Raw genomic sequence first — 22892 nt, 5'->3', positions numbered from 1 at the left:
CAAGGATGACATCATATAAATGAACAGAAACATCAAATATTATTCTTCACTTACCTTTCTACATTGACCAGTCATTGCTTATCCAAGCAGAGAAGACCCCCCTACTAATATAAACAGATTTAAACAAATTGTGGTCATGATTGAAAATATTCAAAGTCATGTTACCTCACCGGTTGAGTCATGCTTTAAGATTGCACATTTCTGAGAAGGTTTCTGACATTCTAATAATAACAACTTGATATTTTTGCACAATACTCTGCACATCCATGAACAATACACATGCGTCCAGCATGGAGATATGAGAAAAAAGAAATGGCTTCCAACTGAAGTGGAAAATAAAAAAGAGATTTAAACTTCTGCCAAAAGAATCTTGGTTAAATACATGGGAGACCTTATTAAAATGAATTAACCTTAAAATGGCTTATTACATCTTTTTTTTACCCACAGAAAATATTAGGTATGTTACAGTAAGCGCAGATACTAGAAAACCAGGGGTTAAAATAAATAGCCACTGGAAAGATCCTCCCCACCTTCCAAAGCCTAAATCCAAAGGCTTAGGCTATTTTTGGTTTTCTTTCTCAGAAAGGAGCCTATACAATGAAAGTAAAAGCAGCTCTTTATTTCTTTTTTTCTTTTCTCTCTGACTACTCTGAGATCTGTTTTTGCCACAACTTCATAAGTATTTCAATTACTTGTTCCCTCAACAATCCTACAGAGAAGCTCTGCCCCCGTCCCCCCTTTTCCTAGATGAAGATATTGAGGTTAAGTGATTTTCTCAGGGTTACAAAGAGACCTAGCAGCAATGAAGGAATGAGAACTAGCAGTTCAACCTTCTGGTGGATGAATAGATTGAGTTTCTGAGCAGCTGCTATTATATTGCAAAGAGGCCACGTATCTGCCTGGCTGAATGTGCAAAGAAACCGGGTCCTGGAAATGAAAGGGAGGCTGCGAGGACAGCATTTTCCTTCTTATTAATGACATAGTCAATTGTTTAAAGTTGGAAAGAAAGGCCCTTTAGAGAAAGTGCTTTTTACAAAGAGGACAAACAGCAGGGAACTCAATTTGGGACCCTGCCTCATTGAGACCCTTGTTGTCTATCTGCTTACAGACAGCGCCGCTGAGGAAGCTGGGCTCCAGATTGGAGATGTGGTGCTGGCTATCAATGGCACCAAGGTCACCAGTGTGGAGCACGCAGAAGCTGTACACCTTGCAAGGAAAGGTAGGTGGGCTAGCTCCAGAGCCTACAGTTAATCTAAAGAAGCAGAGAGCTGCAATTCACCAGGGAGTTCGAACAGGTGGAAGGGGCAACTGCAAAATGGATATAACTGCATTTCTCTCCTGAAGCTCCCTTTAATGCCTTGACATCAACATAATTTGTTGTAGGAATTAAACCACATTTCTACCCCATGTTCCTTTTGTATAGATGGCCAGCCACAAAGTGAAACCAGAAAATGGCAGTGAGCAAAATGTACTTTATTTAATACCAAAATATTTCCTTAAAGTCCTTGTCATGAAAAATAGCATTGTAATGATATTTTCTTTACAAGAATTCTCTTCCTTCTTTTCTGTTTTCTCTCCTTCCCTCTGTTGCCTCTTTTTTCCTTTCTCTCTCTCTTTCTTCCTTTTTTCTTTCTTTCCATCTATTGTTAAAGTTAAGAGACTTGGGGTTTTAATATTAAAAAAGAAAGAAAAAATTACAAATTAAAGCTTCTACAGATTCTCCTGGGGCCACAGGAAGCCTGCCCTTAAAGCAATTCTGACAGGGATAGAACCACCAAGAGAACAATGATACATGCCCCATACTCTTGTGTCCATTCCCATTAAATGTTGTTAATGGAAAAGCTAATACCATCTTCCTGTCTGCAAAACAAGTTACTTCCATGGTGCCATGTTACAAATACTTACTTCCCACAGACCTAAAATTATACACCATAGGGTTACTTGGTGAGGTGTCCTGCTCAGTGCTTCCCAAAAGCTGTATGCATACCTCCCTGTCTCTGAAGTATATTATCGGGCAGTGGGACATTAAAATGTGTGCATCTGAGATAGGCCACAGGTGTTACTTGCTGAGCAAAGGTATCCCTTGCCATTTCTCATGATTTCATTAGGCTTAGGGGTTATTGACAGTAATAGAATTCTCTAGGACAGACCAGGACAAGAAAGTCACTAACAAATGTTGTGTACTGATAAGCTATTCTGGGCTTTAAAAAAAAAAAAAGAATTTAGCTTAGTGTTTGGCTGCCCTGTAGGATTTGCTATGTACTACGTGCACCAGGAATCCAAGGATGCTATCAGTTAGCATGTGCACAACTACTTATAAGTCCTGTGTGGATATTTACCCCATGTGCAGCACAGATGAGAAATCAAGATAATATGGCAATGATTCTACTAATGAATTGGAAGTAAGTATCTCATACAATATGGGAATTTCATCCCCTTACTTTTGCATTTACCTGTTCCTAGGTTCTTTGTCACAAATAATTATTTTTCCAGTTTTTTGACTTAAATAAAGCCTGATTTTAGTAATACTTTCACTCTTAAGACTTCTTTTATTTTCTCCCAAGAAGCTGAATATTCTTTGTAACACTGAACCATTCAGCCTCTCTATATTAGTTCATAGAAAGTAGAAAATGTCTCTAAAACTTGAATGGAGAGTTTTCAGATTTCCAAAAGATGAACTAACATTGATACTGAGAGAAGAGCTAAACTTAACACCCTCTCTTGTGCTGCTCCTGGAAGCTATTTGCAGGATGGATTTCTCTGCTGCTATAATCTGGCTTCTGCCACACCTTGACCTCCTTTCCCCAAGAAAGGACCCTGACTCTCAGGAAACCTCCCTGTGTCTTTGCCAATCCTTCTCAAACCCAACAGTGGAGATGTCTTAGAAGCAGAAAGGTGAATTATAAATCTGAGGCTCTAAAGTGAGGGCAATAAGAGACTTCTGAGCAAACAATGTCATTGTAGAAGTCAGGAAGGGTGGGCTCTGCGGCCAGCAGCAGAAGAGGGCTAAGCACCTCATATAGGACGTAGCTGAGACACCATTTTTCAGGGTTTTCCTCCCCCATCAAGGGCCAGTTCCCCACCTCTGAAAGCCAGATAAACAGCAGCCCCTGTCACGGACAGTCAGTGGGAAACAGTGTGGCCCTTCAGCACAGCTAGATTAGGAAAATGATCATTTTTTCCTCAGGTTTAATCTGCACATCTCTAAGATTAATTAGGAAATAATAAAAAGAAAAAAAATTAAAAGTAAACAAAATAAAGGACAAACAAGGAAATAATAAAATATTAAAATAGTTTTAAAAGTAATTAAATAATACTTTGAACAACTATATTAAAAATAAGTTGGAAAACTAGATAAATAAAACTATTTTCCAAAAGCATTTATGGTGCCAAAGTAAGTGCTAATATAAATAGAAAATTTGTACAAACCATAAAAAAAGATATTTATAAACAAAAAGACCACCTCATCTCTCCCTCATTCTCATCCTACTTTAATTACCATTCAAAAGCCCAAAATACCAGTCACTCTATAGGTGAAATTTATCTTATTCTGTAGAGTTTTTTCAGAAAATAGGAAAGTGCGAATGCTTCTCATCTCATTTTATGAGACTACTATAACTTTGATTCTAGAACCAGATAAGTATAGGATGAAAAAAATACTATGTCCATTTTACTTAAGAAGTGTATAGATGCACAAATTCTAAGAATAGTAGATACCTGAATCTGTTTATTCAAATTACATATAATACATTATAATCAAGTGGAGTTTAATCCCTAAATAAAGATTGCTCATCATAAGAAACTATTTTAACACAATTCATCACATTAATAGACTAAAGAGAAAAATCACATGACTCTCATCATAGAACAAAAAGCATGTAATAAAGTTCAGCAAATATACATGTATGTATGCACATATTTAAGGTTCTCTAAATAGTGGGACTAGAAGTTTCTTTCCATAACTTGATAAAGCCCATCTACCAAAAATCTAACCAGGAAAAGAAAAGGTATATAGAAAATACAATGACAACAAAACATTTAATAGAGAAACTCTGGCCACATTTCTTTTGAGATTGAAAAAAATAATGTCAATTTTAGCAACCTCTGTTTATCATAATATCAAAGGTCCTGACATCCAATAACACAAGAAAGAGAAATAAACATGTATGGCCTAGAAATAAAAAACAAAACCATTATTATTTGCAGATTATATAATCATAAAAACTCTGTAGACCAATGTTTAGAACTAATTAGAGAAATATTGACCAAGCCAAGTTCTCCTTATAAAAACAACGGAGAGTAAGACGTCAATAACAATAGCAAAAAACTACAAGGTAGAAAAGAATTAATTTGACAAGGAATGCATAAAAACTTTATGAAAAAATATGTACAACTCAACCAAAGTGCATAAAAGAAGATACGAGTAACTGAAGATGTACAGTATCTTTATAGGTGCAAAAATATTGTAAAGATCTTAATTCTCCCCAAATTAACAACAAAATTTTATTAGAAATAATTGAATGGCTTGTCAAATTTATCCTTAAATAAGTGTGGAAGAGGAAATATCTGCAAATGGCTGCATCATTTATGAATGGGGCAAGCAGTGGCAAAGGAACTTTTTATAGCAGATATTTAGGTATATGATCAAACCATGATAATAATAAATAAAAAGTGGTATTGCCACAGAAAAAGACAAGTGGGATGGAATAATTTAGAAAGCTTAGAAAGGCACTAAGTGTTTATGACCAATGTACCACCACAAAACAATGGGGAAAGGACACATATTTTTAGTACATAATTACCATACTGGCCATAAATTGGATGAATTTATACCTTCATACATGATGCCTTATACTTTATGCCACACAAAAAATGGACTTCAGATGTATTAAATACCACAATTTTTAAGTTACAAATATATTGTCAGTAAAAGAAATTGTAGGAGAATAACTTTGTTAGTGTCCAGAGAAATGCAAATTAACAAAGATGACACTTTTACATCCACCAGATTAGAGGGGAAAATTATAAATCAGATGATAACCTACTTTGGTAAGGATATGAAGAAATAAGGATCCTCATGCACTCTTCTTGGGCTATAGACATTTCAGAGAGCAATCTGCAACATCTAGGAAATCCTTTGTCCTAGCAAAGTGCACTTCTGGGTCTATAAGCCCAAAGAAGCTGCTGAGAGAACAAACACAATGACATTCAATGCAATGTTCTGTGTGGCAGAGAATATTTAGAGGGACTCTGGGTGACCAATAATGAATATGTACTTGGACCTTTATGCCACACTTTGGAACAATAAGGAGGTGTGCATTTGGCCAGCACCATGGATAGATCCTTTAAAAAATGGTTTTGCATGGAAAAAAAAAGACAGAAATGGAATGAGATATTAGCATAATGTCATATATGTAAAATAAAAAATTACATGCATGAAAGGGTGTGCCAACAGTCCTATATCAAACATGTTCTATGAATGCTTGTTGTGGGGACTAAAATGTGGGAGGAAAATCAGGAATAGAGGGAGAAAATTAAGTGAAACAAAACAAAGTAAAAGGCAGCTGCATTCCAAAGACAATTGTGTGTCACAGCCTGCGTGTTATGATGGGCTGCACAGTCGGCACCTGAATTCAAGAGCAGCAGTTGAATAATACCTCCTGAATGGGGACCCACCCACACACAATTTTAGCTTCATCCACATTCTGAAATGTTTTGGTCAGTAATTGTGAAGGATGGCAAAAACAAAAAACAAAACAGGGTAACAACTGAGATATAGTGGGTCTGTGAGAAGAAGCTAAAAGGGAGGAAGAGAAAGGGAAAAATTAATAAGATTAAGTTAGTTTAATGTAGTGCTTTACACATCCAGTTTTGTTAGTAGGCCCATTAATTGGCCAGGGTGTTTCTGGAATGTACAGGATTTGAAATAAGCTTCTGAGTGTCCTTTTTGGGAGAGAAAGTCACCAACTTATATGAAGAAGGCAATAATCATGAAACAACTGATAAAGCCTTTTATTAAATTCATCTGATGTATAGAAGTTTTGAAATACATATTTATGAAGTATCTATTAAGAACGTGTTTAAAAATCTAAATGTTTCCACTTGTCTTTTGTATCTGTTTGCCTAAATTTCTTAAAAGTCTAGCTGATATCGGTTTGACTGCTAGATATTTCTGTACAGTTTCATTCCCTTGTATTTTAAACTTTGGTAAAATTCTATTATACTACTGGTTGCTACTTGGCTGATTTAGATTTATAAACATTAAATCACTTTTCTCAAAACATTTCATCTTAAGTCTAACAGTATGTCAGACTCAGCAGAGACACTCTTTTAAATACAGAATTCCTGGTGGTGGCCTGCACATTTGTAATTTTAATCAACCCTCCCTGAGGATTCTTTCACAGCCAGCTCAGCATCAGTACACAGCCCAGCAGCTTGGAGGCACGGCCACAAGGTTAGAGCCACAAGATTAGGAGTCTATTTTGTGAGCTTCCAGTGCAGGTGTTATCGTATCTCCCTGGACTCGCATTAGAAAGGGGATCCACCATATGTTACAAGGTCAAGTTTTCAATAAATCTATTGAAATAATAATTCTATTCAATAATAATAACAATAGAATAATATAGTAATATAGTATATAGTATAGAACATTATTATATAAAATAAAGATAATTGAATAATAATTCTATTAAAAAATACTACTAATCACACCCATCTATACACATTACCTTAATTTTGCTGGTGGGAAACCCAAAAGAAATTTAAGAAAGTATTCACACTGGGACTGACAATAGTTCCATGTGAATCTTTATTTAATTAAGTCTCTCATATGTTCTATTTTGGGTTTTTATCGAGCTAGTTACTTGCAGACTCAAATAGAAGATTTAATCATCAAGGAAAAATGCTGAAAAGAAGAAAAGGAAAGGAAAACAATAAAGCTTAATCACCCTGGAAGTCCTCTGAGTCTGTGAGGGCTTCTTTGCTTCACTGAGAGCAGGCTTGACTGAAAACCAGACAGCACAGCCAGTGGGGTCTGGGACCTCGGCAGCTGAGCCAGTGCTGGCCCACCAAGCAGCCTTGAGGGACAGTGCGTGTCTGGCACATTTCTCTCCCATGCCTGCGAGGGTGGTGGAGTTTGTCTGACAGCAGAGGTGTGACTCTGACACAGTTTCAGATTGGTGGCATAATGAGAAGACAGTGATCCGAGGAGAAAGTGTGAATTCGAAAAAGAAATCATTTTTCTCTCTCCTGTAGCTGTAAATAACCTCGCCCCAAACTCCTGACTTCCAAAATTCTAGGCCAAAGTGAGAGGGAATAAGAGTCTGCTACAACTTCTCTTTTTAAGGACGTCATCACCAAAGAACCGTGTTTGTTAAACACATGATTTTCAGATCCTCATCTGATGAAATCAATAGCTCTCTTGGCTCTTTCACCTCAAGCCATTCCCCTCCCCACATCCTTCTACCCACCCACCCCCTAAAAGCATGCAAGATTTCTGGGATGGCCAACAAAGGAAGGCAGCGGTTGTGTGTGTTTTTTCTCCAGGGTGAAGAGAGACTTACAGAAAGAAGGAAGGGATGGAAAAGCTAATAACTTGGTAGTTGCAAAATACTGGGGCTGGAAACAAAAGCATACAGGGGAAATTAAATTATAATCAAAGAAAGAATGGAGCACCGTGATTGGTAATAAAGCTGTGTTTATGAGCAGAACCTCTCAGCCACTGAGAGATGCCCAGGGACTTGCCACTCAAACTGTGGCCTCACGTCACCTGAGAGCTTACACAGATATGAAGTCTCAGGCTTCATCCCAGACTTGCTGCATGAAGATATGCATTGCAACAGACCTGATGAGTGATTTGCATCTACATTTAGTTTGAGAAGCACTGAACTAGGCCATTTCAATATTTTTAGGATCCCAGCAAATTAATAAATAATAATAAAACCGGGACGTTTTCATGGTTTGTACATTGAGTTATTTTCATACATACATACACACACACACACACACACACACACACACACACACACACCACAACAGCTATGTAAATAATCTAATTTGAAGATAACACCTAAAGCCTACAGTCTCTGTGAAAGCCCAGGTGCTCCGGGCCCCTGATGGAACCTGCAAAGGGGATAACACCACCATCACCCAACAGCTCTTTGGAACTCAGCAACGTCCTTTGCATCAGCATCATGTCCTGACTCTGAATGTGAAAAATTTTCCTTTACTATGACACCATGCTGTGGCAGCAGGACCACCTTGTACCCTTGTCCCAGACAGAATTCTTCGGTGCACCAAGTCATGTTTATGACTAGCTGAAACTCAAGCTTAGCCTGATCCGTATCAGAGAAACCCATATGCAGTGTGTGTAAGCAAGAGGGAAATGACCTCACAGGGCAGCCCTCTTCAGCAGTACATAAATACATTGGCAGATGTGTCAACTGCAGGAGTGCAGTTCTTTGCAGTCTGAAGTCCAAAGACAAAGACGTTTGTGGTTGCCGGTCAATCTGGAGCATTGCTTCTCATTTTTCCTGGGATGTGTTTTTGACAGGAGTTTAAGGGCAGTTCAATAAATTAAAATGTATTTACATGGCAATGAAGAATTATCTTGACACACAGAGTTATTTAATTACCAAGGTGCTTTGTGTGCTGCTAAAGTTAAGACTGTGTCAGCCTTTCTGGGACAAATCTTTATTTCCAAGGCCATGTGGCTCAGCCAGGAATGATCCCTCGGGTTGGAGCTTGTCATTCATATAAGAGGAGTCTCCTCCTGACCCTCATTTCCATAGACAGCTCTAAACAGATTGGTAATCTCAATGTCAGACATTATGATGAAGTCAGCGCAGCCAAGGCCAAATGTCCCCCTTCGGGGAGGTGGCCTGCCTCTCAGAGGAATTGTAAATGAAGCCATACCCCATTTGCAGTCATCAAAGCATGTCAGGGTTGCTGCCTGTCTGAATGACATTCAGAGAATTTTCTTGAGGCATCAAGAGGTAGGCTCATGATGCAAGTCTGTGTCCATGCCAGCAGCATCAAAGCACAGTTGGTAAACAGTGACCTCATACTACCAGGAACAGGGACAATTTCCCCTGAGCTATGCACCACACACATCCCATAGGAAAGGAAGTCCAGGCTCCAGGGAAGGCTCTGAGAAGCAAAATACAAGCACCCAGAAGCTCAGGGTCCAAACCTCAGCACTAATTTGGGTAGCAAGAAAAAAGGATAAAAAATACATGCCTCAGCTGTCCTAAAGTTCCTGGCTACTTCAAAGGCTTGTAATTGATTTTGATCAGAGATAATATTGGTGACACAATATATTAGCAGTGGTTTAGATCTTCCTTTGACCCACGTCAAGGAGGCTCATTGAATAAAATCGAGATAGGAAAGCCGAACATCACCTATCTTCCTTCCTAGGATGTTTAAATCAAATTATGTTAAAGATTTTCCTGGCATTATTATAGACAGAAGGATAGAACAGACTTGAGTCATTCACAATCAGACTCAACAAGGGCAGGTGGCAGAATAGAGAGGACTCTGCGCCAGAAGTCAGGAAACCTGGGTCCATCCGATTCAAACCCTTTTGAGCTGTGGGGGCTCAAAAGAGCCGCTTTACATCCCCAGCTTTCATTTCCCTCATCAACAGGAGGGCTCAAAGTACTAAAGAACTCTGATTCATCCCAAAGGTAGGGTTTGATTTCATGTTTTCCATTTATGAAAACTATAAACTTTTTTTCATCCACTTGTTTTTGAAAAGCAGCAATCCTTCGGTCAATTAAAAGAGTCAGCCCCTGAATGATTCCAAATTCATTCCTCTAGGCCCAGATGTCTTGACTCTGGTGGTGGGATCTGACATCAGCCGCTGCCCCAACACGCCCTGGCCGGCCTGCCGCGGCTACCTGCACAAGAGGACACACTCCGGGCTCGTGAAGGGCTGGAGGAAGAGGTGGTTTGTGCTGAAGCATGACGGCTGTCTCCGCTACTACAGGCATAAGAAGGTAAGTCGGGGGGAGGTGGAGGGGTTGCAGTGGTTAAGAACAAGAAACTCTTGGAAGTGCCATCAGTACATTAGCAAAGTATTGTCTTGCAAGGTAGTAGGATTCTGGAAACAGTGTTCCGTTCTGTGACTTTTAAAGAAATTTTCCTTCTTTAGAGGTTTGGAGAACTGTAATTTATTTTCTCTGTAGCTGCATAAATCAAGGTTGGCATAAATCAAGTTTCTATCTCGTTTATTCCTATTTTCATTTATTCCTCTGTGAAAACTTCCTTATCAAAGCCAGGAAAATGAGAACCAAAACTGCATATGAGGTACCCTAGAGAAGTGAAGGTGGGCTGAGGCAAAGTGTAGCTAACATCTCTCTGGACCGCAGTGCCAGGCACTGTTCCCTAGGTCACAGTGACTGATATCAGCAATGCTTCTGAAGCAGAGCACTCGAGAAGCCACCTGGAATACCCTGTTTCATTTCCCAGATTTCATTAGCACAGTGGTTTCTAACTATAGGTAAAGGTTGGAATCTTCTGGGGAATTTTCTCAAATTATGCAGACCCTGTCCCCCTCCCAGGTGTTTCTCATTCTGTAAGTCCAGCGTGGGGCCTGGGCTGGTAGGTCTGGGGAAAGCTCTTCACGTGACTGTGTGTGGTTCAGATGACCAACTGCAAGCCTTGTCTTGTCAGCAGAAGTGTTTTCTTAGCCCTGTGCAATACAGTGTTTAATTATTTTAATCTGATGCAAACATAAAATTCAGACATTTCACATAGAAATCCCTATTTCCAACTTCTCTTGAAAATTTTCTTAACATTTGGTGGAAGTTACTTAGTGACTCCCTGTTTCAGAGGCCGTGTGAACTGTCCAGTTCAACCTGGCGTCTGCTGCTTCCTACTGCCTCTGCTCTGTTGGCTCCACTCCAGGTCACATGTTTGTGACCCGCTGTTAATTAGTGTTAAAAACAGGAGTTTTGGTTGTTCACCTTATTCATGGCACATTCTTATTGATTCTGCCTTCATTTTACATTGCCCTAGTTGATTAATATTAAGCTTCTTTTTGTGTGATATATATGTATATTTTTAATGACCTTAATTCTTTTCTGGAACAAGGGAAGGAATATATCAATATAGAAATCAATACATTTTTAAAAATGAGGAATAATTTTGCATATTGAATCATTGTGAAGACTCGCTATTCCTAGATCATTAATCACTTACGTGTGACATAGACTCAAAGGTGTCTGTCTGCCTTTCGTGCCAATGTGAGCTGTGCAGCTATTTTGCAAAAACTTTGTCTCCCTCCAGTGCAGGAAAACAGGATTCTCTGTAATGAAGATGAGTTGATGGTCCAGCCTACTTCCCGGTACTCTGTATGTAAAAGTGGAACAGATCAGACGTTTCCAATCTGGGTATACTGCAGAGGCCCCTGAAGAGTTTTCCGAAGTACACACGCAAACCATCTCCTTCCCACTTCCCCCCCCAAGGAGGGGTTCTGGAAACTGTGTGTTCTTTTTTAAGCCTTCAAGGCAGTTATGATAGAACTGATCTGTAACCTGGATGAGTCCCACAACAAAGTCTATTTCCATATAGTCAGAAGAAAACAACAATAACACGAGTTTGCCAATTTTTCTTTCATGATTCTTTATCCTGAGATTGTGTCCCTTCTACCTTCTGGTGATAATTTTGGCTTCTTATGACATAGTGACAGCAGTAGATGCTAGCTTTTCTTTAATGGCCTTCCTCAACAAATTAATACATGAAAGCAACCTAATATCAAGCACCCCATATTTTAAACTTCCTGGTTCTTGAAAGTCAGAATGGTGCCTGGAGCCAGCGTTTCAGGTCTGGGTTCGCCAGGTGGCAATCGTGGGACTGTGCTGCCTGCAGATGTTATGTTTGGCTTGCACAGTATTTTTATAAATGTTTTAATTAAATGCATTCAGGTGAAGCATATGCTATCCGACCTGCCATAATCCCTACTCCCCTCGTCTCCTTACACTGAGCCCAGTCATTTCAATTACCCACTAGGCCCTGTGGGGATTTGAGTATACGAACCCCGGGGTAGAATTTATGGAAAAAATTAGTCATATGGTGGTATAGCAGTGGGAATTTAAATAGATTTTTTAAACTGCTTCTAGTCCTCCTTGGAAAAGAAATGTGGATCTTCTAGTAAGTTTGGACACAGCTAAGGAAAAACTCTTTTGAGTAACTCTAGTTGTGATCATCATCGCCCATGGTAAAATAGAAAAATATAGCTTTATTTTTGTTTATAAAGGGACAAAATCAGATCCCTCTGGTGCTACAAATTCCAGAATACATTATGCCTGATCTTTAGAATAGATAGCAGTGACTGAGAAAAATTAATGGGGCATAATAAGAACATAACAGAATAAATTAGCAGAAAATTAACTCAGCCATACAGTGTTTATTCATGCAACAAATATGTATTGAGTGCTTTTTATGAGCCAGGCATTATGCTAAGTGCTGGGAACACACACACATAAAAAGAAACAGACAGTGTACCTGCCCTGTTTGTGCTTATGATTCCACAGAAGAGACTGATATCAGGAAATGGACTCACAAATAACAACCACTATGCAATTGTGGTTGGTACATACAAAAAATTACAGAATAGGAGAAGAGACTTGTAGTGATCTGGATCCCAGAGATGCAACCACTAGTGATTTAAACAAGTGAAATTTAATATAAAGTGTTATTAAACTGTAATAAAAGAATAACTACCTGCTGTAAGAAATTCTGTGGTACCAATGAAGAGTACCTGATTGAGGACAGAAAAAGGAAATCCCTCCGTAAGGCCCGAGAATTCAGATCTCCTTGGGAAATGTAGTTAAATCCACTGGATGGCAGAGCAGCTCACTGGTTTGCTGGGTCAGAGCCAGGCTGCAGTCACAGGGCAAATAAGAATCAACACTTTGGAGCATGGATGAGGCACGTGAATTGAAAGCTGAAAGCTGGTGCATGGGTGTGGAGGAGGAGTGGGGTTGCCCATGTAGCAGGAGGCCTGGAGCACGAGCTGTCCTGTTGGGAATGCCCTGTCTAGAAGATGGTGATGTGGGCAGACAGACCTAGGGGAGAGGGGAGGTGTGCAGAGGAATCAGGGCCCCAGGGCTGGCAGGAGACCCAGAGCATGGGATGTCCACATGGGAAGGGTCACAGGGAGGCGATCACTAGGCCACAATGGGGCTGCAAGGTCTCTAGGGACAGCATGTTCTGGTTACATGGCTGTGACACAGCACCCCCAAATGTCCACAGGCCCACACTACAGACTAACCTGAACACCTGGAAACAGCAAGAGTGCCCCTTCCTCCTGAAATGTTCCTCTGCCACCCTCTACTGAGAAAGCTTAACACCATGTTCATTGTGCAGTGGCTCCGTCCATTGTTGCAAAGCATATATTGAAGGGTGAATGTGGAGCCCAGAAGCAATAAGTTGACAACTGGCACACAAGTAAAATGGAGTGTCTAGTATAAATTAGGAGAAGAGGGAATATTTAATGGATTTCTTATTGAAGATATAACATTTCCACTGAGGCCTGGGTATCAAATAAAAGTTAACCAGACAGAAAGTTGGGATGAGCATTCTCCAGGAAGAAAAGACAGAATGTGCTGTCCCTAAAAAACTGTTCCAGAAAAAAAAAAAAAAACTTGGAAAGTGTAAGGAACTCAGAAGGCCCAGTGTGGCTAATTTGGAGTGTGTGGGGGAAAGCAGGGAAGAAGACAGGGGTGAGGCAACTCTGGGCCCTGGGCCAGTGACAGGATTCTTGGGTGTTCTTCTAATTGCAGTAGAAAGCCACCCAAAATATCTTAGTCAAGGGTATTTTCAAAACATCATTCTGACCATTATGTAAAGAATAAATTGGGTGGATGAGTGGAATGAAAATACCAGCTAGAAAGCTGGTGCTATAGTGTAGGCAACAGGGACAGTGGCCTGGACCAGGGTGGGAAGAATGAGGCTAAGAGGACAGATCTCCAGACACAGTTAAAAGACAAGATCCACAGGGCTTAGCAACATATTAAATGTGGTAAAGAAGGAGAGATAACAGGCAATCAAGGAGGACTTTGAAGTTTCTAGCAAAAGTAACTTGTTGAGTCAGGTATCATTTACTGAAAAAGGAACAGGTTATAAAGATATAGGGTGAAGTGAGGTTACTGGAAACTTTGGCAAGAGAAGTCTGGTCTATATAGATTTGAGAAAGAAACAGTTTATTAATGTGAATTGGAAAAGTTTAAACAGTATTCAAGACCACCACTCAACACTTGCCTATGAAAGAGACTAAATTCCATCCATTATCAGGATCCAGTATAGTCTGTCTCTGTCATTGGCCATGTCCGTAATTTTGTGTCTTTCAGAAGGATAGGGCACTAATCCCAGTACTGAAGGCAATCTTCAGTCCTTGCGAGTGTTGGTCATTTTGCTGTTCACCCTAATCCCTGGGGTTATTCTTTAGGGCTCTAACTCAGAGCCTGACTGATGGGGCCAGAATTCTATGAGTCTGTTGAAAGCTCTGCTCAGTTTCTCAGCCTCTTCAGATGGAAGTGACCCCAGTGCTGGGATCATCTTCTACTGATTTTAGCCCCGTTGTTCTTCACTATCTTAGAACCTCTCTCATGCATTCAACGGGGACCTTTACATATACTTCAGCTTTTCTATTTCTATCAGTAATAGAGTTGACCCTAATTAACTAGTCTGCCATTACCGAAAGTACAATTCCAATGTCAGCAGAAAATAAAGGGGATATGAGGACAGTATTGCTCTTTGTTATTGTTTTTAAGGTATAAGGTACCAGTTTAAATATGAATGCAGTTGAGAATAGGATCAAACAGAGAGAAAGTGTTAAAGATACAGAAAAAGAGGAATAACTAGTGGATACATAAGCCATCTTTCCTAAAAGTTGGGTATATCCAGCCCATAAGTACCAGCAGAGAAATTGAACTTTATGAAGGATAAGACTGAATGTTCTATCCGGTTAAAAACAAAAGGAAACATTCTCGGTACATTATAGCAGAACAAGCCAGTTTTTGTTTTGTTCTGTGAATCTGTGTATGAAAGAACCCAAATGTGGGTGTGTGTGGGAGAGGCAAGAGCTGGGAGACACTTCACACACTGGGCTTTACAGATGCTCAAAGAAAAAGCAGTGTTATGCTTCCAATAACTGCCTCTATTCAGGACTGCAGGTCGTCACAGCATACACACTTTGTGCTGGAGGAGGAGTCCAAGGGGCCAAATGGCACACGATAGGGTGCGAGGCTGCATTTTGAACAAAGAGTAAAATTTGGAGTGTGAAATAAGATTAATTATTTTAGTCATGTGTCTTGAATCTCTTTTGTAAATGAGACCTGTTCATCTTTGATTTTCTTTTATGAAAGGTAAGTGAAAGATATTCCTTTCCAAAATTGCCGAGATGCTAACAATTCACTTTTAAAAGCTGTACAGCTCTAAAACTAAAGGGAAGCCTGGGGGAGTAGAATAGAGTGGGGGCTTTGAAGGTCAGTGCAGACCTACAGTCTCCAGTCTTAGAATAACATCGTTCCCCTTTAATCACAGGGGGGTTCCTTCCAGACTCCCAGTAAATGCCCCAGCCCTAATCAACTTCCTCAGCTCTGCCAGGAACTAGCAGCATCTGCCTCATTGCAGGTTTAGCCTCTCCAGTAATTTTTATATTTTTCAGTCCAAACCTATTCTCAAGTCTGTGTAACCATCCCTGAGCCACAGTAAATGGCTTGGTTCCACATGTTTTAGGGACCCCTTATTGAAGTCTCGATGCTTTCTGGTGCAACACCTTGCCACCAATCAAAACATAGTTTTGGTTCATGTCTTCACCCCTGAACTTAATGCCTTTTCCACATTAACTAGTAGCACTTATAGTTCAATGCAGCTATACCTTTTGCAGTTTGAGGTACAGTAGAAAAACTAACAGGAATTCCTTTCTTCCTCTTTTTATTCTTCCCAATTTCATGGCTGAAAGATTTATTCTTATCATAGGTCTTAGCAACCTCAGCAAATGATATTTTTATTTCCTTATAAAGTGGATAACTTTCACCTTTTCACATAAAGGAAGCCCTTCATGGTTTCTCTTTGGCATATCAAATTGCCAGCATCACTACTCTTGTGCTTAGGGGTCATTATGAAATCAAATAGGGGCCACTTGAACCCAAGCACTGCAATACCGCAACAGTGATCTGATAACCAAGACTGTTTCTCAGGGACCAACAGGCGGAAGTGTCTCCACTATGGATAGGGGTATGTGAGTCATGTCCTGGGTGGGATGGAGCTGGATGGCAAGAGATTTCTTCACTCTACCCAGAATGGCCCACTCACAATGTAAAACCTATAGATTGTTTGTTTATGGAATTTTTCATTTAAAAGTTTCGGATCACTGTCGACCACAGCTAAGTGAAACTGCAGAAAGGGAACCTGCAGGTAAGGGGAGACTAGCGTAAGTTTACACTACATCTTCCAGTAAACTAAGAGTTACCAGAAAATTGGTAGCTCCTGGGACTCACCCTAGAAATGATCCAAGAAGCAGAGGAAAACCAGGCCCACAGAATGGGTTTGAATGGATGGTGAAAGGAATCAGTACAGTTGATTTCTGATGACACCATATGATCTTGCCTATTACCACAATGATGCCATGCCTATGGCTCTCCAGGTGACCATACGGAGGAGACAGAATGCCAGAGCTCTGGGAAGTGATCTGGCAAGAGATTCAGCTGCATTAATCATCTGCATACAGATTTGGCACTGTATGCCTTGAGGTCACCTGAGAAGAATGCGGGTTACAAGAAAACAGAGCTGAGATCAGGTTTATTGGGATGAGAGTGGAGCCAGTCAGAAATCTGGTGCAGGGAGGAGGATCCAGCATTAGAGGCTGAACAGGAATAGCCATTGAGGCAAGAGAAGAACCAAGGGAGTCTTCTGTTCTCAGAGCACAGAGACAAAAGTGTTTCAGAAATGTGAGAGTGGTCAGTGGAGGCTGATGTTGCTGTGAAGTAATGGTATGCTGGATACAAGCCTCTTAGAGGGAGAGTGGACCTCCCTGGAGATGACTGGCCTTGTGTGGAAGTGTGGGTCCCATTTCCAGTCTAGAAGCATGTTTGTCTCAGCTGTTCTGAGTGGGGGAGGGGAAACTACCTTGAATGCACATTTTGGGGTGCTGAGTTTCTATCTTTTCCTTGCTCTTTTAAGACAAACTCTTGGAGTTGTCTAACACTATCTTCCTCCACTATTTCCCTAACTCCCTGCAATCAGGAGACCACTTTTGCTATACCTGTGGTAGCTGAAATTACAATCATGCCCAGATTATTCAGGAAGAGAGTGTAGAATCAGAAAAATGGTGGGCCACCAACATTTACTGGGACAGGATACCATCTGCTTGATAAGGCTCATATGTGAATTCAATGAAGTAATATATGTAAACTAATAATTACAGGGTCAGCACAGAGTTCCAAATACTAATTTTCATTCTCTTGACCCATTTTACTCTATTCTAAGTAACCTACCTAGGGTTATGTAGCTGGTAATTGAGAACAGATTTAAATGCCAGTCTGCCTGGCTAAAAAAAAACATGTTCTTCCTTTCCACTTTGCCAAGCTTCCTGTTCTGTGCTTCTGTCCCGTTTGGTGCCTACCTGCAAACTGCCTGCCCCTGGAAACCACAGGTCTCCGACTGGTTTCCCAGGGTCACACCTCGGAGCTTGACCTCGCTGTGCTAATCAGCTTCTATTCTACATATCAGCCTTTCTTCACTGGACACCCATTCCATTTTTCCTCACGTCCTAATTGTGTCAGTCCCAGAAAAAGATACAGGACAAAAGAGAAGTGAATGTAAAAACTATTGCCTGAGATTTGTGCACGTCACGTCATTTGCTGAGTTTATAGGAGTGGAGCAGATGTGTTCCCCATCAAGGGAAGAATGCTCATGGCATTCAGAAAGCACAGCGCCAGTCAGTGTGTGTTTGCTGTCAATATAACCAGGGATCTTCAAGTTTCCAATCAGCTCCCAGGAAGTTTCTTTCCAAGTCTCAATACCTCATTCAGCCTTACTTTTTAATCTAAGAGATGTCCAGCAGGTGGAGCTGCTCACTCACAGATGGTTTTCAGAGACCACCACAGAGGGTAGTTTCAATCCTAACGTTCTTGTTAATTCAGGAGATTGAGCAAGAATTGACACTAACCTCTTCCTTTTCCAAAACAAATAAATGAGGATTAAAGATTATATAATTTACAACAGAATATCTAGCACTTAAACCAGGTAGCTGAGGTTCACATGAAATCCTCCTATTTATACAAGCTATGAATGCCCAGCTTGGGGTAACTTTCCAGGAAGAGGCCATGCAAGGCACTAAGCAGCAAGTTCTGGGTTAGGAGGGTGTAAGGTACATGGTGAAGCTGTCTGACATGAGATGACCACATTTCTTAGGATGATATGCTGTTGGACCTATTTGTCCTGTATTAGTAAGTCCCAATAAAAAAGGATGTTTTAGAATGGGAAGAGTGTACCCCTTAGGCTTTTTGGCTTTCTCCTACCACCTTCTGCTTTTTTCCCCTACAACAAAATTCCACCTGCAAAGTGTAAGTTCAGGGTGTAAAGCAGATGAAAGCCAGTTTCCCAGAATGGCTCCCTTCCTGGGCAGCCAGAGGGAGAACGCTTGGAATTCCCAGGGATAAAGGCAAGGCGATGGTGCCGTGTCCACTTCTAAAAGATATTTCTGGCAGAAATCGCCTCCATTCAGTTACTGGCAAAACACTTATTGAAAACTTACTACATGCCAGGAATACAGCTGTAACAGTAGTAAACAAAGCTAACAGCTCTCCTGGAGTTACACTTAGCAGTAGGAAGAGACAGGAAAAAAACAAGATAATTTCAGTTACTTCAAATACTGATAAGAATTTGGATTTGAGAATGCCTGAGGGAAGGATGGGGTTGGGAGATTATTTTTCAAGGAATGGCCAAGAAAGCTTGTCTGAGAAGATCATATTTCAAACAAAGATCTGGGAGGATGATTTTGGCAGAGGAAACAACTAACACAAAGAACCTGAGCAGGGAGTGTTAAGTCTTTTTAAATTATTACATTCTTCATAAGCATTAGGTAGTTCCTTAGGTTGCTTCTTAGGTGCTACTTACTACCTGGTATGAAGATAGATACTGGTGGAACTCAGGTTTAAATGAGAGAAGAAAAGGGATGATCCCGGAGCACAGCAGGTGCGGAGGTGGGGGGCAGCTGCAAGGGGTCCAGCTTTGTGGCACTAGTTCAAGGAGGAATGGCAAGGGGCGGGGGATCGAGCAGCACAAGAAAGCAGAAAAGACTCACCAAAGGGACAAACTGAATGCTTCAAATACACATTGTATGTATTGTAAAGTAGCTCTTAAACAAGCTTTAAAATAACCCGCTTATCTCCATTTCAGTGTTTCTCAACATGTGGTCAACCACGTGTTAAGATCGCCCAGGCACTTGTTAGATGTGAATTTATGGGATGGGGCTCAGGAATATGGATTTTAATAAGTACACACACACACCACGAATATCATACACACTGATTTTTTTGTTTGTTTTTTTATTGTTATTCTAATGCAGGTATCCCAAGTTTCCCCCTTTGCCCTCCTCCACCCATCCCACCCCCCACTCCCAATGTCAATCCCCACACTGTTGTCCATGGCCATGGGTCATCCAGGCATATTCTTTAGTTCCTTCCCCTTCTTTCCACCATTATCCCCTCCCCCTTCCTCTGTAGTCACTATCAGTCTGGTTGATGTTTCTCTGCCTCTGGTTCTATTTTGTCCATTAGTTTATTTTGTTCATTAGATTTGTGATGGCCTGGATGGAACTGGAGAACGTTATGCTAAGTGAAATAAGCCATTGGTGAAAGACAAATACCATAGGATCTCACCTATAAGAGGAATCCCATGAACACAGGCACTGAAGTCGATCATTGACACTCTGTGGGATTTGCATTTCACCAGGGCTTCCGCTCTTCCAATAGCTTGGCCTTCCACTTTCTGCTAGCACAGGGTCAGCTCTTCAAAGCTGAAAGAGACTAAACACTTCTGAGAGAAAAAGGGAAGATTAATGCACAACAAAACCCTGCAAAGTGTTAGGAGTTTTAAAGAGATTTTAATACTTTCCTTTATTAAAATAAAAGACTTAGGTCCATGCTTTGGTAATTTCTGCTTCTTTTACCTATAATATGTAAAGGACCTCTTTCCTTTCTGAATTTGAATAAACAGAGGCTTTCTTCAAGGGTACAGTATTGTTATTCCTGTGGAAGGTGTAATGTTTGTGGTCGGTAACGTGCTCTCCTAAACTTCCAGAGCACGGAGCTCTCAACTCATCCTCTTCTGGGGACACAGTGAGGGGAAAGTTCCCTTGGAGGGTTTGCGGGCTGGGAGGAGCCAGTTTCAACTCCTGCCGCAGACAGCAGTGGCAAATGCCTCTGGAATGGTGAGGAAAATGAGTCTGTTCCTCCTGTCCTCTAGTATCTTTGTATTCGATTTAGAAAACTATGGCCAAAAAAGCAAGAGTAAATTTGGACTTCTTACTTGCCCACCTCCCATCTCTAACTGGTATTGAGGGATTTTTTTGGTTGTTGTTTTTATTTTTTAGCTAACGCTTCCACTGACCCAGCCCCAATAAATAAACAAAAAGAGCAGGATTATTTGGTTGCCTAATATAGCATGATATGTTTAATGCTTGTTTTTTTTTCATACTTTTATCATCAAAATTTTGAAGAGAAAGCCTATGTGTTCTTTCTTGCACAGATTTTTCTAGTAGGTCATAATGCCTAAGTGTAGCAACAGCAGCGGCAGTTACAGCAGCAGGACCTTTGGAAAGGTGTTTCTTTATTCAGAACCCTAACAACCTTTGCTCTGAGACTGTTCCGCCACCATTCGCACTCTTCAAATGCTTTAACTGAAATGTCAGAGGCTGCATCAGGGTGGAAATTATTTTATGGCTCTGTAATACATTATTTTTCTCTGCATTAGCTTTATCTTCTTATCTCCAGTAAAATATCTGCTAAATCAGCAAAAGGAGAATCAGTCCATTAAAGTTTGTGTATTTGTTCTTCCCAAGGAATTCCAGGGTCCAAGTTTAAGAATGGACAATTAAGGCCAGTTATTCATGGAGTGTATGTGCTATTTGCATTTTTCCCTTCATTATACATTGGTTACCATCGTTTGCAAGGAGGGTATTTGCTTGCAGATCTGCCCTTTTACCTCAGAATGAAGATAATGTTTCTATTTAAACTGAGTCATCCTTGTCCTAAATATTGCATAGTGGCAAGGACGCCATCTCCTATTTCCTTGGGCCAAGCACAATGACAAGGCAAACGAGGCCCCGGTGCCCAAACCTCTTTGTACTCACTGCCATTTTACGTGGTGGTCAGATGTGTTTATTATATTGCAGAGAATTATAATACTGAATGAGTTGTATAAAATTCCACCCAAGAACTTTTAAAATAAAACACTTGCAAACAGAGTGCTTATTCTAGCTATGAAAAATGTATTCTGAAAGCACTGCAGGAACATTTGCAACTTGAAACTTTTCATCAGAAATTGAGAGAACTCAAGGTCAGTTTAATATTAATTCTCCCCCAGCACTTTCATCTAACAGATGTCAAGTTGCATGTGAATCTGGTAAAAAGATATGAATTTAGGTCAGTTTAGCCTTCAGAGGACAAATTTATTGAGAAATATTTTGTATCCATTTATTTAGTCCTAAGTATCACAGGTTATTTTAAGGTGAAAATGACCAAAACCTGCCTTTGTCATAGAGTTGGAAATTCACTTCTGGTAAGTTGGAATTGCTTTTGAATAATTTATAGGGACACAGAATTCTTCAGATCTGATACTGCCAGTAGCCATGAGATTACCTTGTTCTGTAGTGGGTGCTGTGGGAACTGCAGAATTGGAGTTAGACAGCATGAGACTTTGTATCCAGAATTTCCTACAGGTGAAAGGCAAGCAATGTTTAAAAAATGGAAAGCTTGAGTCAAAACTGTGTAAGAAAGAACCTTTAAAAAAATGCTTCACTATGGAAGATATTCCCTAGTCCTCCCTCCCTGATGTTGACATTCATTCCACCAGAGTTCCCAGCCAATACACAGGACCTCATCTCTTAGTATCCTCTTTTTCACTACTTGGGGTCATAAAAAACCTCCGATTTGTTACTGATCGACCACCTATTTCTTCTACTCAATATTAAGATTCTTCCATTCTTTTAGACCTGCTGTTCAACCTACCTTAAAACCCATCCTAAATTCAAAACTCAATGATCTTGGGACTTCCCCAATAATTTATGTTTAGTCTTTAGAAGACTAATAGAGACTTAGATTGTAAAGATAAACCAAAACCAAATGCTAATAATGAACCTTACATTCAGAATAAAGAGCTATACCTTATTTGGATGGCATCGAAGAACCACTGAATGGTTTTGAACCCCAAAGCATAACTGAAAGATGAAGAAAGCTACTCGTTAGGACTGTGAGATGTACTGGGAGGTTGGCTGTAGGGTGAGCTAGGAAAACTTGCACCAGTTTAGACAAGAGATAAGAGACTGAATTTGGGTGATATGCAGAGAATCAGGAGAGAAAATCTCAGAAATATTTTAGTTATCCATTTGCTATTCCAAACTTTTTCCTGTTATTCTGCACTGCTTTTAACAGTCCTGTATCCTCTCCTCCCACTCTTTTACAATTTCTTGATAGTTTCAGCCCCTATCTATAGAAGTTCTTAACCTGGAGTCCAAAGACTTCTGAGGATAAAATATTAAAAGGTCCTTGAACTTGGATGGAGAAAAAAGTTACATCTTTATTTTCTTTTTTTTAAAGATCTTATTTATTTGTTTTTAGAGAGGGGAAAGGAGGGAGATAGAGAGGGAGAGAAACATTAATGTG

General features: G+C 40.2%; 1 protein-coding gene across 5 annotated transcripts in view; it reads left to right on the top strand.

Annotated features, from left to right (window-relative positions):
- The window catches only part of LOC123818108, a 108734-nt gene that overhangs the window by 46969 nt on the left and 38873 nt on the right, over positions 1-22892 (top strand). For 4 of the 5 annotated variants that reach the window (XM_045838033.1, XM_045838035.1, XM_045838031.1 and 1 more), the window contains 2 exons: positions 1109-1219; positions 9817-9995. In XM_045838033.1, the coding sequence (XP_045693989.1) occupies positions 1109-1219; positions 9817-9995 (290 nt within the window). The remainder of the gene's footprint in view (positions 1-1108; positions 1220-9816; positions 9996-22892) is intronic. The other variant, XM_045838034.1, reaches the window with a different exon arrangement.

This window comes from Phyllostomus hastatus, unplaced genomic scaffold, assembly GCF_019186645.2.
Source record: "Phyllostomus hastatus isolate PE091 unplaced genomic scaffold, TTU_PhHast_1.1 phas_contig_254, whole genome shotgun sequence".
Taxonomy (NCBI): Eukaryota; Metazoa; Chordata; class Mammalia; order Chiroptera; family Phyllostomidae; genus Phyllostomus; species Phyllostomus hastatus.
Note: the sequence above shows the minus strand (reverse complement) of the source record. Positions and strands in the feature narration are given on the sequence as shown.